Source organism: Calonectris borealis, chromosome 9 (genome assembly GCF_964195595.1).
Source record: "Calonectris borealis chromosome 9, bCalBor7.hap1.2, whole genome shotgun sequence".
Taxonomy (NCBI): domain Eukaryota; kingdom Metazoa; phylum Chordata; class Aves; order Procellariiformes; family Procellariidae; genus Calonectris; species Calonectris borealis.
In genome coordinates this window covers 24,043,165-24,058,205 of record NC_134320.1, presented here as the reverse complement: position 1 = coordinate 24,058,205, position 15,041 = coordinate 24,043,165, and the positions used below count along the sequence as shown (strand labels likewise).

The following is a 15,041-nucleotide window of genomic DNA, read 5'->3' as shown; positions in this document are numbered from 1 at the left end:
TTAAGAAGTCCAATTTTCTCTTTCTAGGCTGTTTCACTTCAGCAATTTCTCTCTCCCAGGAAAACCCAAATGACTCAAGCCCACCCATTTTTATCGTGACCCTGGACCTTTTCCATCACGTCTCGGCTGCTGGGGCAGCACTGCCAACGCAAGGCAAGGGCAGAACTCAGCCCACAAGCGGGATGCAGCCACAGCCCCCAAAGCAAGCACAAACGAGACCAAAGCCAAATGTTTCGACACATGATGATCAGTTGTATTTTCAGTCCATTAATACAGATTCATTTACCAGATACAATCAGAGTGGAAAGGCAAGCGATCGTTAGCAGAAACAAGGATACAAAACTCAATTCCAGCAGCCTTCACAGAAGGGATATTCAGTGTTCACAAGTCACCGTCAGAAGGAGGAGACGCACGGAGACCTGCACTCACACTCCAAGTGGAAGCTCTCCTTTTGTCAATTAGTTTAGCTAGAGACACGATTTAGGAAAAAAAAAACAAACATTCCCAGAACTATGACCTCCGACTCTTTTTTCTCATTTCCCGAGTGTCAAGAAAGAGTCGGGTGAGTCGGAATTATTAACATGGAGGAGATTTTATGAACACACAGTGGGAGGTTAAAAATAGAATAATCACAAATACTGGAAAATACAACAAGAAAGCAGGCAGGGGAAAGAAAACAGCAAAAAAAAAAAAAGAAGAGAAACCCAAAGAGGATCATTGCATTCAGTGGTCGATGTACAGTTTGTGGGTCTGCTCCACTTTGATCTACCTTAATTTTGCATTGCTTAACTCAATTTACTGCCATGGCGTTACACTCCTGGTTTAAACCTCGATTCTGCAAAGCTCCTGGTTTCAGCAGGATCTCAGCTGTGCAGAAGGGATGGCCCATTCGAAACAATGCCACAAAATGTGAGAATGCATTTGTGTCTTGTGGGCCACCCAAGAGATACCATATACCTGGTCCAGAGACCACTTGCCTTCTTCACCTCGACCACCACCGTGTCCTACGGACCAAGTCCTTCCTGCCAGAAAACCAGTGCAGCAGCTCCGCAGCTGATGGAGGTGTGTCAGTTTAGACCAGCGTGGATTTGGGTCTTTACATTCGGCAGGAGAAGGAAATGGCATTAACCTAAAGGACCATTGATTTAAATGTCCCCCCAAATGCAGCCTCTGTGCATAGATTACAGCCCCCCCGACTGTCCTAACTACAAGTGAGCAAAAGACTTGTCACATTGAAATAACAACAGCAAACCACGTCTGAGCTTGATTGTACGTGGACGTTTCCTTGGAAGGAATGAAGATATTGTGAATTATTACTGCCAGGGTCCCAGCTAGGCAAAACCCGCACTGAGGTCTCCCCCAGGGACAGCACCAGGATTGCGAAATCATGCTGTGAAACCTGATCAAAAGAAAGGAAAATGGAGTGTTTGGGGTTTAATCCAGCAAAGGTCACGTCAACTCAGGTGACAAACTGAGACCAAGAGACCAGGAACTCAGCCGAGCACTTCGCATCTGCCGTGGAGCACTGGAGTAGTTCTCCTACAAATTATTTTTTAGTAAAGTTCTTACAGATGATGACATTTTATCCCTCATTTTTTAAACCATGCATTAATTTTACAGTGAAATATTTATCCAGTCCAACATCTTCACAACAAAACACATATTTTAAAATATCAGAATATTAAAAAGATATGGTAAGGAGTGTGAGTTCTCAAAGTGGCACACGTTACGGAATAAATTAAAGGAAAAAAGCGTTCTACTCGGGTTGAACTACAAAATAAAGCCTGAGCCTGGGAGAAGTGTTCTCATTTCCTATAGTTCTAACAAATAAATGCCACAAGAAACAGTTCATGTTTCCAGGTTTGCTAGTGCTTGAATCCACGTCACTTGTTACAGTACTGTAAATTTGTGAGCGATCCTCTCCAATTTGAAGGTATTCAAAATAAACCCACGCCGGTATTACGGACTAAGAAGTAGTGATTGTTTAGGTGCAGAAGTTAACTCTCTCGAGGTGTTCAACCTCACGGGCTTCTTAATATAAGAAATAAACCCCAAGGAGCCAGCTCCGAACAGCACAGCCTGCGGGTACGAACAAGAGTCGTGCCTTCACTGGAAGTGGCTCCAGCCCCATCATCTGTTCGGGGTGAGCAGTGCCGTACCCATGGGGGGTTCGGTGGCCCCACGAGCCTGGGGACGCAGGGTTCTCGCTGCACTGTGCCGAGGCTGCCTCGCACACTTCGCTTGCATTTAAATGCTACTAAATTCCTGGTATTGGGAATTTAGCACCAAGACAGGGAGAGGATGCTCAGCACGGCTCCTTTGTTCCCACAGAGGGAAACCTCCTCTGGAACAGAGAGCCAACGTGAGGCCCGTCTGCTACTTTAATAACGAAAGACCTTCTTAAATTAGCACCTTTTCAGACAGAATCAGTCAATGAAATCTCTCCTCCGTGGCTCTGCTGCATCGCTTGGGACCAGCAGCCATCACATGGTGGGCTGAGTGTTGCAGAACCTGGGTGGTTTTTCCCCAAAGCAGCCTGGCAGAGGGGGACTTAACGCCACTGCAGTTGTGAAGCCCCAACAGTTAGCTACCTACCACCTTAAAAGACAATATAAAGATAACATTTACAAGAATCTCTGCTAATATGGGGATGGGGACAATAAGAGCACTTAGAAGATGACAGGAGTCTTGCACTTCTTTAAGGTTCACGTGTACGGGTGGCGGGGTTGAATGCTTCCTTTTCAACTACGAATACAGATCTGTGTGACTTACAATGATTCTCTGACAGGCTGTAATTGTTCAAAGATAGCAGCTTTGTTCAAACTAAAACAGCTAAAAACATCTCAAGAGATAAAAAGCTCAGAACTAGCGCTGACGTGAAATAACAAGACATCTTTGATCTTTCTTGATTGCAAATGGTCGGGGCACATCTTGCTCTGGCTCTGCAGGGGGTGATCCCAGGTCAATTTTTTTTAAGGAAAAAAAAAATCAAGGGAACACACTTACCTGCTTACAGCGTGCCAGCTAAAAGCATCGACCCCCTGGACCAAAGATCATCACATGAAATGCTGCGCATGCGCTTCCAACAGGCTAACCAGACCACAGATGCACCACCAGAAGGGAGCGTAACTGGTAATTGCATCTACAAAACGTGAGCGTAAAACAGTGGAAACCCCAGGAAGGGGCTGCGACGTGGGCTGCCCTGCAGGAACGCCTGGGGTTTCACTTACTCGGGTGATGCAGCAGGTACAGAACTACCTGGTGCCTATTTACAGTTCTGAAAACACAGAAGACAATCAGCTAAAATGTGGTGCCAGCTATGTTTTGGGGACCTATAACCTATAGGTCCTATAGCTAGGCGACCGCTGTGATTCTTTTCCAGTTAAAAACAGGTGAGACTGTTGGAAGAGCCAGAAAAGGAAAAAATAAACTTGCTTGTGAACTGAAGTAAATACCAGTTCACCTGGTCTTTTGACTAAGGTGAGTTGGGCACAGGGTTAAACCCAGCTAGGGAAGGGATCCCCCCGGACGCAGTGGCAGCAGAGCTCAGCCTCCCACTTCTCCAGATCCGACTCTCGTTGGGTGTTTCTCTCTTAGTGTTCGACACAGCGCTGCCGACCCCGGGGAGCACCTCTCACGGGACTGCAGCTGGAGCTGGACGTGAAATTGGGAGACACGGCTCACTGCAGGATGGATGATGGCGTAAAGGTCCAGGATGGCATCCACCACGCGAGGTCCTGACCCAGCAGCAGTAGTATTTTGCCCAGGGATGCTGAATGAAATTGCTGCTTCGCTGCACAGTGAGATGCAAAATCGCTTTGGAAACTGTCTTACAGAAATGGAAAACAGGACTGGGCATGCTGCGTTTTACTTGTGCTTGGGAAGAGAAGTCCTGCATGACTGAGCTCAAGATTGTGGCTGGTCTAATACCAAGTAGACCAGAGACAAGGCTTTGCTAACTGCTCCCCTTCCCCCTTACACCCACCCCATCTACAGAGCGACACGTCAGCTCAGTTTGAGCATGGCTTCAGCTCTAGCTTAATGGCCTTTCCCTTCTTTTAAATAGGGAGGAAAGGGATGGAAAGAAAAGCCTACCTAGGTACTGCAGTCTAAATGTGTGAATGGAGGACCCAGAGCGCAGAGCTTAGTCCGGCCCATGCTGCCTTTCGAGTTTCTGTCCCATTACATGCAGTGCCTCGCTCTCCTTCAGCTCCGGAGATCTAAGGCTCGAGTTTAAACCTTGATCCTCTCCTGGAGAAAGCCTTCACGCACAGTTGGAACAAACTGACGTGCTGCATTTCTGTAAAGGCCAGCAAACTCCAGTGATTTCCAGGACCTCCGGCTCCATCGAGGCTGTCCTCTGCCAAGACCTAGGCAGCAGCATGCTGCGCGTGAGGACTGCCGATTGCTCTAGCTGTGGTAGAAAGAGGGGGTTTTTCTCCCCAGAGGGAAGAAGAGACCGAAACGCTGATTCTGATACAAGATTGTTAGTCCGTTTCCATTTAAGAAGAGAAACGCCTACACTTGGCAAGCTGTAGGACAGCCCAAGGCAGCACCAAGCGGCACTTCCCGCCAGCGCCAGAGCTGCACGACGGGCTCTGACGGCGTACAAAGGGGTGAAATGGGGGGTTTCCAGCGAGCCAAGGCACGGATACCCGAAAGCCTTAGAAGCACACACAGCCCACGACTCCCGGGCAGCCACAGCACGATCACAGTACGTATGCAACCACAGTATACAGCTGGCAGTAGTAACAACATCGACTGGGATTTGTTTCCTATCCTAGGAAGTGGCCTGCATCCTTTAGGTGCTCAGAACATGTCTTAAAAAGTAACTCCTTCGGAGGTTAAACTTCGCATTTGCCATAATTTCCAAGCCTTTCTGCTCCTCTCCTTTGCTAGTGTCGATTTGCTTCAAGTTCCTCCACCAAAATCCTTAAGAAAGGCACATTAGCTTGGCGGAGATCTTTTTCACCTCCCTTAGCAATAAAAAGCTTTCCGAAATCCCATATTGTTCATCAACTTGTCTCTAGAGAACCAGACTTTAAACCGTAAAGCAGTCTGCATCTGCTTAAGTCCAAACCTCCATGGGTACCATGGACTCCTTTGTTCCAACGGAGGGAAGCAAGTACTCTTCCTCCAGAAAACGAAAGGGGAATTGTACTAAAAACCCACGGATCTTTTTTAATTCTTCTGCTGCTTTCGCAGGATCATCAGTCGCTAATTTGGGCTTGTTGATGAAATCACGCAGTTGGGTTAAATTATTCACCTGGTCACTGGGAAGGCATCGAAAAACCTGATCAAAAGAGAAAGAAGAAGTGGCACGTCAGCGCGGGGGAAATACTGCAACGCAGAGTTCCCGAGAAAGACCACAACATCTAATACAAATTCCCCGGGATGGGAGTGACTTAATTAACAGCCTGGAGAACGGGGAGGGAAGAGGTACGTGCCTCTCTGTGATATGGCTAGAGCAGGCAGAGGGGAAACTCCAGGACTTTTTCTGATCACTGCAAAAGCTCATTAGAAATGAGAAATAAAACTTCCTCCAGTCAGGCTATGGCCAACTAGAAGCAATAAGTACACTGCGGCGATCCACCGGAGGTACAGCTGGTATAAATAAAAGGAGAAATCAGAACTGTCGCCTTCCTGGGCTGCTGTCACACTTTGAGGAGGCACAAACTCCAGTTTCTTGTTCACAGCTCTCGCATCTGACACTACTTGTTCCTTCAAAGCATCTCTGAAGGTCCAACCCCAGGAGCTGGACCTGCTGCCCTTGCCCTCCACGTGCTGCTTCTCCCGTTGGCATCTGCTGCCGCCGCGCGGGAAGGAGGGAGGGGAAGGCTCCTCACCTTATCAAAGATGGTGGCATTGCGAGCCGCTGTAGAAATCCACACCTCCTTGAAGAATTTGTCGCAGACGGGATCCTGGTGTTCCGGAGTGAGATCGGAGCCGCCAAGGACAACCCTGAGAAGACAAAGGGATCGATGCTCATGGAGGCTGGGGCACCGGGCATTCCCCCTCTTGACAAATGCCAGGGGAGGAAACGTTTCCTTGGGACTTGCCAACCCCTGCGTGCTCCCAGCGCCCTCCCGCTCCCACCCCTGCAATCGTCTGTCAGCTGTAACGCTGCTCGATTTTCTCCTTTTTTTCTGTGCAATAACTGTCCAGATGGGAAATAAAGTGGGGGGGGGGAAAAAAGGAAAAAGAAGGTCTTAAAGAAAAAATGGCCGTGTTGTGGGCCAGATGGCTGCTCTGAGTGAAGAAACTTCCATTAGAAAGAGACACCGCCACCCGAAATTGAGAGAGTGTGAAAACAGGATCTGGAAGCAAAATATCACTGTCTTCTTTATGAGCTCTCCTAGCAAAATCCCGGAGCAAAACGATTTGTGAGTCAAGCTGCTGAGCTGAGGACGGGAGTGGCATGGGAAAGGCTAACGCCAACAAAACAGCAGCAAAACTCTGGGCTAAACCCAGGCCAGGCGATGCCAAACCTGCGCAGGCAGCAGCAGCCCCGTTGGCTTGAAAGGCTGCGGGCAGGCGTAAGCCTGAGCAAGCCCTGCCTGCGTCCCCGCTCGCTGCCCGCGCTCGGCCAGCCCCACGCGTCCCACCTGAAGCACCGCAGCCGGAGGGACTGGGCAAACTTCCCAGCGCTGTAGTCCTCCCCGTCCATCACGGAGGGGATGGTCTCGGTGTCCTGCACGATGATGGCCATCTCGCTGTCCCGCTTCCCCAGCATGCTGCGGTCGTTGATGTTGGCAGAGCCTGGCGAGGGGGAAAACGAAGCACCGGCAATGCATCACCTGCCGCATGAGATGCTCCTGCATGCCCTCCATCACCACCACCACCCCCCAGGCCCTCCGCATCCCTCGTCTCCATAGGGGACCATCTATGGCTTCGCTAGGTAAAACCCCGACCAGAGGGGTTCCTTATGGAAACACAGACCCTGAGAGCCAGGATTTGGGGGAAGGGAAAAAAAAAACCCACACCTGATTTTTGCAGGTTTCAAAAGCTCCAGGCTTGGAAGAAGGTCAAATCATAGCCAAGCCCAAGCCAACATTTTCAAAAGCTTACTCTCTCTGTAACTTCCCAGATGCTTTTGCTGAAGGGTGCCACAGCTTTCAAAGGTCTTAACTGCATTTGGTTTGGATGCCGCAGGATGGGCTCCATAGGTAAATCTGCTCTTAGCTTCAGTGTGTAAAGAGGGGAAATTTTTCATTTGCATTTGGAAGGTAGGGGTTTTTCAGGAGGGGGATCTGGGAGGAAGGACATGATCTCCTCGCTGTGGGTAACCAACACCCACACCCTCCTGTCCTGCCAGGACCACACTTTTGTGTCTGCAGATGCAAAAGCTCAGGCACCGTCCCTGCTAACGCAGCAAGGCAGCAGCAGGGCTCTGGGGGACCTTCCGACCACAGGAGATGTTTCATCTCTACTCCTTGCCCTACGCCTGCTGCAGCACTACCGCATGCTGCGTAAAACTCAAATCCCAGAAAGAAGAGGGGTGCTTTCTGGAGGGGTGTTGAGGGGACACATTCCCCGGCAGTGGGACCCACGGGTGTCCTGTGCACAGCTCCCTGCTCAGACTCTGGGAAGTAACAGCTTTGGTACCCAGCAAGGCTGCTGGAGGGCAGCAGAAGTGTCTCCCCATTGCATTTCTACTGCATGGCTCTGGCTGTGCCTTTCAGGGAAGGGGTCCCTCTCCAAAACGCACCACCCCGCGCACGTAAGGGTTTGGGTGCTGGGCTCGCGCAGTGGCTCTAGCCCTGACTCTGCACCGCGGTGGGAGCTCCCCAGCCCGCGTGTGCCATGCGGGGTCCGACACCCGCAGCATTGCTCGAGACCAGCTGAGGCTTTATCCCCCAAACTGGTTTCTCTGTCCCACGCAGCCGTCAGAAAGCAAGGGGTGGGGGACACCGCAGCGCTCGTTCGCTCCAGGGGAACAGCAAGATGCAGCCAGCGATAGGAGTCATCAGGTCGTTAACCCACAGACACGATCAAACAACAAAAAAATTCTCCAGACACAGCCCTCAGCCCCGTAAGAGACCCCCAGGCACCTCTCAGCCATCCAGCCTTCCCAGTGACTCAATGAACTCCAGGGGAGACAACACCTCCCGAGGAAAAACGAGCCAAGCCCCTCTCTGCCCTTTCACCTCTCCCTCCTGCATGGTCGCCCCGTTAGCATTTTATTTCCATGCACCATCTCTTTCTTGGGTGGAAAAGGGATGACACTGGCTCCCCATCACCCACCAGCTGGCACGGATGCTCAGCCTGTATAAAAATCCATCCTCAGGCTTATAGGTACAGAAAACAGAAATTAAGAGCTGTCTCAGGCCCCCAGACCATCACAGTTGCAACAACGCTGCTCCTGCTGTAATATTAAAACCACCTCTGGGTTGCCCTGCGTACTGGAGACGGGACCTGACCCCTGAGAGGGTAACAGAGGAGCAAACCTAACCACCGGTCATCCGAGACTACAGGCTGAACTGCTGCTTTGAAGGAGGGGAGTATTTTGAGTCTTGCAAAATCTGGTATGAAGTTATTCTTTGGCAAAGTTTTCGGTGCTGATTAACAGCTCGAAAAGGGCTTCTTTAAAGAAACAGGCTAAAATTCTGCTTTTCTGCTGTGATGTAGAACTCCGAGCCTGAAGTCTCTTGTCTTTGCTTCGTGATCTCATAATAAATATGGTAAGAGAAACGGATGAAATAATATCTATCGTTATAACATATTTCCCCATTCTTAGGAAATGGAGCTGATAAATGACACATGTTGTCCAAACCTTCCAAATTTTACGGCACATTCTGTTCTTTAAGGAACAGATGACAAGTCTCACAAGTCTTCCTGCTAGAGCAGAGTTTGATACAAGACAGATGGACAATATTCCCTGCACTGGGATTCTCTTCACTGTTACACAGAGATTTAAAACCATTTTAGAAAAACAAATTAAATGACAGCCCTCCAAATCTTTTCCTCCCTCCTACCTACCCTCCTGATGAATTTATGAGTTAGGATTTTTTTTTTTTTTTTAAAAAACAGCAAAATATTTCACAAGAAAGAAATCACAACATAGAAGAGCACATGGCACCGCAGCCTGCACTGTGCACAGGGCAGAGAAGCGAAGGGACCAATCCAGATACAATCGAGGGGTCCAAACCCCTCCCGCAAGCCCCCTGCTCACCGATTATAACTGTGTTGTCATCAGCAATAAGCAGTTTGCTGTGAACATAGATGAGCTCCGTGACTAGTCTTCCTTCCAACTCTGCATACGTTCGAAGTCCGCAGAATGATATGTAGTTTATCCACTTATCTCCAACTGAAAATTAAAAGAGAACAAATACGATGGGATGAGGGAGGTGGAAGAGAGAAGAAAGAGAAAAGACCCTCCTTATGTAAAGACCCGTATGAATAACAGTTCACTTTTGACTTTAAAAATAAAAAAACCAAACAGGTAATGGAAATAAGGTTCCTTAAAAATAGACTTTAAAAGCTGCCTGCGGGCTCTCTGTGCTGCTCTGATCCGCTGCCTGCTTGGATACTCCCACTTTGGTGAAAAATGACCCAAAACTCCCTTGCGCAGCAGGCAAGCGCTCACAATTGATATGAACGTCTTAAAATAACTGGACTATGCGAATGTTTTTCTGCAGATCCTGCAGAAAGGAGGCTGGAAGCAGTTGTTTTGTCCATGCACAGTACAGAAAATATGCCCTAACGTACTTGTCCGCAGTTACCTAGAACTAATGAAGCGTTATGTACGCCCCTAGTATTTACGATATGTGGGTTTTCGTGGTGCTCCGATTCCCAGCAGAGCAAATTCAAGCAGGCATCCTCATGGCGAGGAAGCAACTCGGAAACAGCGTCCTGCTTAGGCAGGTTTTTCCCCCCCCGTGCCAGAAACAAACCCAGGGTGGGATTCACGGGGGAGGCAGGGGGCTCACTGCTCCCAGAAGCGTGACCCCGCTCAGGACATTTTCTAAATAACACGATCCTGAGCAGCTGCAACCGCGCCGTGCTCCTCCCTGGGGTCCTCCCCTCCTCCGGATCAGGGCTGCATCCAAGCGCCGAGTCTGACACCCGGCCACGGCTCGCGTGACCCCACAGACCTCGCCGTGGGGTGACGGCAGGGGAGGAGGTCGCTCACCAGCCCCACGAGCCCGTAGCACACGTCGCTGTGAGATGCGCCGGTCCACGCCTGAACCCCTCAGCCACAGCAAGCCCACGTTAATAAGAAGCCGGAGAATCTGATTTATGCGTTATGGATGTATGCATTGAACAGCAGCACCCCAAGACTAAGCAACATTGAGGAGAGGAATAAAGCTCTTACCCTCTGTCTTCAGCTGGCCCAGGATTGAGTTTTCTCCTCGGCACATGGTCCTGGAAAAAAGGTAGGCAGCCGTCAGCACCACCGCGACTCAAGGCAACGGCATATGCTGAAGCAGAACCGGATGAGGTAAATCGCAAACACAGATGCCTCTTAAATACCCCGTGCAAGCAGAAGAAACACGGTGCTTCCAGAGCACACATTTTTCCCAAACGACTGTTGATACATCAAGGACTGCTCATTTCCTAAAGGAGCTTGTACCGATCCGTGTAGGAGGTGGGGAGCATTTTTGCCTTCCAGAGCACACCGCAATGATGAGAAACGTGTTACAAACAGGGCTGCTACCGTCTGTGCTGCAGGTCTGAACGTGAAGTGACATCGAGAAAGTCAGTCAACACGTGCAGAAGACCAGCTCAGGGAGTTTGCGTGATTATGGCTGGGCTCATTCAAAAAAAAAAAAAACAACTCGTGGGTAATTTCTGCAAGGGCAACCATAGGTCTTTAGAAGAAAGCACAGGCAGAAGGGCCTGGTTTGGGAGACATGCTGCTTTCCTTCTGCTTGTGTCTCCTGCCCCGCTCGTCCTTCTGGAGGTGCAGTAGGACCCTTGCAGGCAAGGAGATTTCCCTCTGGAGGTAGCAGTAGTCTCCACGGACTGACTGTGCCCTGGGGACCCACCGTGCCAGGGCAGAGGCAGGGATTTCCCCGCATCTCTTGGGGGGGGATTCACCTGCAGAGAGCACCGGGCTTTACCCACCGCACTTCCCTGCTCGGCTAGCATCGCCTTGCCTCCTGGCACAAATCCCCAGCTAGCAAATAAACGAGCTAAAGTACTAAGTGAAAGCCACACAAACAGTTCTGCTCTCCTTTTCCAAATGCTGGGTGCTCGTGGGGACAACATCTAGCACAACGCCAGGCTGATGGCAGCTGGAGCCTTGGCCACCAGCCGCAGCGGGCGGAGGTGAGCGGGGAGGTCTCCGACAGCCCTGCCCGCAGCCGGGCTGCCTGCCGTACCTGTAGTTGAAGTGCATTATGGCCTGCAGAGCATTCCCCCCGCCGGTCGAAATGTCTCCTTCAAACCCAGGCAGCAGCGGGATCACCACGTATACTCGGAAACGCTTGTTTTCCCTGAAACGATAGTTTGGGGTAATATTAGCCTGCAAATGTTACAGCTTTGTACAAGGATTCCTTGGTTTCCCTTTCTCTGTGTTGACCGACTTGGTCTCCATCCAAGGCTACTACACAAATTTTAAGGGAGCAAAGTGTGAAGCGTATTTCCAGTTTCAGGTCTTCGTCACCTGTCATCAGTACTTCAGCGAGCGCTCAGACCTTCGGGGGAGAAGGAGTCATTTACTCTCAGCAGACAACAAAAGAAGCTAAAGGAAAAGAAACACATTTTCACCGAAGTTCAAGGGCAGGCTAATTATTTTGCAGATTGTGTCTGCCACTATAAAAGTTCATTTGAGCGCCCCGACAGCCCAGTCACACGGATACTGGTGCAGACTGGCGTGTACGACTGGCTGGCAGAGCACAGCAAAGACTACAGAGCTACCACAGGCAAAAAAACCAAAATCTAACCTCATGTTCCCACTACATCCTGGCTTTTAGAAGTCAGAAACATGACAAAAGGTGGGAAAAGCTCCAGGCACAAGCAAAACATTGACCATTCAGAAAGCCGAGTATTTGATCAATACATCACAACCTACAAAAACTCAGTTCTGCTGGACATCCACAAACCACACCGTACCCTAACCATGATCTGATCTGGATGACCAAAGCTACGATTGCAGCACTGCCGGGGGCTTTTCTTAAAGCCCACCTTTGGGTTTTCTGTGGGTTTTTCTCTGCCGGCGCTTTCCAGGCGCCTCTGGGTGTTGGCGATCCCCTGGCCTGCACCCCGGAGGAGGAGGAGGAGGAGGAGGAGGAGGAGGATGCTCCATTGAAGGGTGCTGCCACTAGATGGCAAACACACTTTAATCAGGACAAAACCATTTCAGGAGCAGTCTGAAGACGAGCCAGCCTGCGGTTTTTCTTAAAAATATTCCTTCCTCGGGCAAGTTGTGCCTGTGGATTTAAGGGCACAGGAATCATGAAGAATTGGGGTCTCGCCTGAGCTGGGAGGGAGACATTGAGGACCTGTGTTTCTTTAATTTCAACCAGCGCTTCCTTATAGCTGTGCTATGCACTGTAAACTAGCTTTAGTCTGACAGCAGACCTCGGAAACAACTAATGAGGTCTTACCCGTACACAACAAGGGACTTTGAAACGAAGCCTGTTTGTATCATGAAAAAGATCTACTAACAAAAGCATTCCCAAAAAAGCAGCTTGTTTGTCTAAGTCCAGTGTTTATTAACCTAGTTAAAGAACCCACGAAAAAAAGAGGAAACCAAGAAAAGAATGTTATTAATTACATCAGTAGAAGATATTTACTCTAGAAGAGTGAGAAGTGTACAAGCTTAACTAAAGAACTTAATTTACAATTAAACATCTGTGTGTCACCTACGCTGTTTTCTCAGGGCAGTTTGGAACATGAGCACTTGATACAAACCATTTCGGTCTGAATTTACTTTTAATCTTAGGCAATGCCAAGCACTCTGGAGTGCGCAGAATTTGAATCTTATATTCAGTCAGGAATCACCAACACTAAGCTGGCACAATATTGGCATAAAATTGGAGTAATACAGAAGTGAACCAAGCATCAGGTCTGAAAATGGGTCACTGAAGAATCTGTGCGACTCTCTTTTGTGCTAGACTTTTTGATGTCTGGACAGAATGACACCCTTTACATAAACTTTATATAACAGGAAAATCTTAACAGATTACCCGGAGAATTTGCTGCTACCTCAGTAGCATTGCTAAAAGCAGGCAACCGATGCAAAGGGCCCACGCCAGTCAGTTCCCAAAGGCAGGAAAGGCAATCCAGAGGGGCTTTCCAGGGGGACGCCGCACAGAGACACCGTGTCCGGCTGCCTGCGAGCCTCGAGGCTGCGATGCAAACACCAGCAACGCCATTTCCAGCAGCACCGGCACCACTCCTCATTTACCCCGGATGAGAAAATCCATTCCATCTTTTCATCCTTAGCTAATTTCAATTATTTGGGCTATGCATTGCAGCTCACAGATTACAAGCAACTCCACCCTGTTGTTAATGGCATAGCAGATAACACCCGTGCTCTCCCGGTTTGAATAGCGCTCCTCTTTCCGCACTGCCTCTGAACAAAGCCAGTCTCCTGGCAGCTCCCGTGGCCTCGCAGAGAGTACCCATACCCGTGTCTGCGAGGCAGGAGCTACTGCCTGTCTCTGCTTGGTTCCCTTTACTCAAAATGGAATTTCCAAGCTCAAGTGCCAAAGAGAGAAATTTCTGCAACTCCGGAGAGAGCACCTCTGGGAAAGCAGCCCCTGCATGGCTCTGGACAACTACAATATGGGAAAAAATAATCATTGCAAGAAACTTGATGCATGGCGAAAAAGCACATGAGATGAAAGGAAAACGTTTGGAAAGTGTTCTGTGTATCAGCCCAGCAAGATCAGGATACAGTTTTAGACTATGACATATATGTATCTTGGAGAGACTCCAGGAGAGCTACCTTAAGCAAAGCTGTCCAGATCAAAGCGAAGACAAGCCACTACCTGTGGTATTAATGTTAACACAGGGCTAGGCATGCTCAAGTAAAAGAAGCCTCTAAAACATGGTTGGATTTGACCCGTCCAGGAACAAACGATGGTCCCCTTGCAATGGCTGGAGGTTGTAAATACCCTCCAGCACTTACCAGAAAAAAGTTGTTCAAACAATAGCTGAGCCCTGCAGTCAAATCCTCAAAATGTGTTTGCTTCCCCTATTTGAAGCCAATCCTCTCTCTACATAATTTAAATAAGCCACAAATCCCAGTTCAACCTTTTCGCCCATTAACTGGCCTTACCACACAGTTCAAGACTGGTTGGCTATGGAGCAAAGGTGTCACTGAACCGGAGTATAAAGGACTTGCTTTTAAACAAGTTCCGTAATTAAAAATACATTTGCATCAGGGTAAGTCCAGAAAATCACTTTCTAGCTGCAAAGAAACCACTAAAGAGTCTCACTGCTGCAAACACAAGCGGATATTCAACCACATCGGTTCTGCATTGGAAAAGCTGTTGTACAGTTGTGTCCATTAAGATATTCCTTTGCACCACATGATATAAATGCACCTGGAGGACTTCCATTGCCTTGTTAAGAACAGGTTACCTGTGAGCTTTAAGAATCCTCTGAGCAATTGCATCACCGATCTTGTTCCAGACAACTTTGTCATCCGCACAGCTAATAAAAAACTGGTTCTGCAGGAAAAGCAAGCAAAGCTACTGTCAGACACTGCCAGCAACGAACAAAAAATATTTGCATGCTTTATTTCAGACTGAAAGCAACTAAAGATAGCTGAGTTTTGTGCGCCACTTGAGTTGATGCTTTTTTTAAATTATTAAATGTTTTGTGTGTGTCTGTGTTTGCTTAGGGAATGAGTTAGTTCTTATTAATCACACTCCTTAGAAAGTTCATGTAAAAAGCAGCCTAACAAGAGGCTAAAAAAAAGAAAAAAAGAGAATAAGCTCCTCCATTCAATCAGCGCTGAGAGTTGCTCCAACACGGGAGATTCCTGCAGCTCCAAGCTGTACGGATGTGAGACCAGCCCTGCGCGCAGGAGGTTTGGGCACGCACAGGGGTCACTGCAAAGCTGTGGAGGGGACAGGACGTCTATG

The 15,041-nt window shown here is 48.9% G+C and overlaps 1 protein-coding gene across 4 annotated transcripts in view; it reads right to left on the bottom strand.

Moving 5' to 3' along the window:
• Positions 1–231: 231 nt before the first annotated feature.
• PLD1 (phospholipase D1) overlaps positions 232–15,041 on the bottom strand; it is a 77,193-nt gene continuing 62,383 nt past the window's right edge. For all 4 annotated transcript variants that reach the window (XM_075157394.1, XM_075157397.1, XM_075157395.1 and 1 more), the window contains 7 exons: positions 14,536–14,624; positions 11,325–11,438; positions 10,316–10,365; positions 9,173–9,307; positions 6,606–6,759; positions 5,847–5,961; positions 232–5,293 (listed from right to left, as the gene is read on the bottom strand). In XM_075157394.1, coding sequence (XP_075013495.1) covers positions 5,069–5,293; positions 5,847–5,961; positions 6,606–6,759; positions 9,173–9,307; positions 10,316–10,365; positions 11,325–11,438; positions 14,536–14,624 — 882 coding nt within the window. In that variant the 3' untranslated portion in view covers positions 232–5,068. The remainder of the gene's footprint in view (positions 5,294–5,846; positions 5,962–6,605; positions 6,760–9,172; positions 9,308–10,315; positions 10,366–11,324; positions 11,439–14,535; positions 14,625–15,041) is intronic.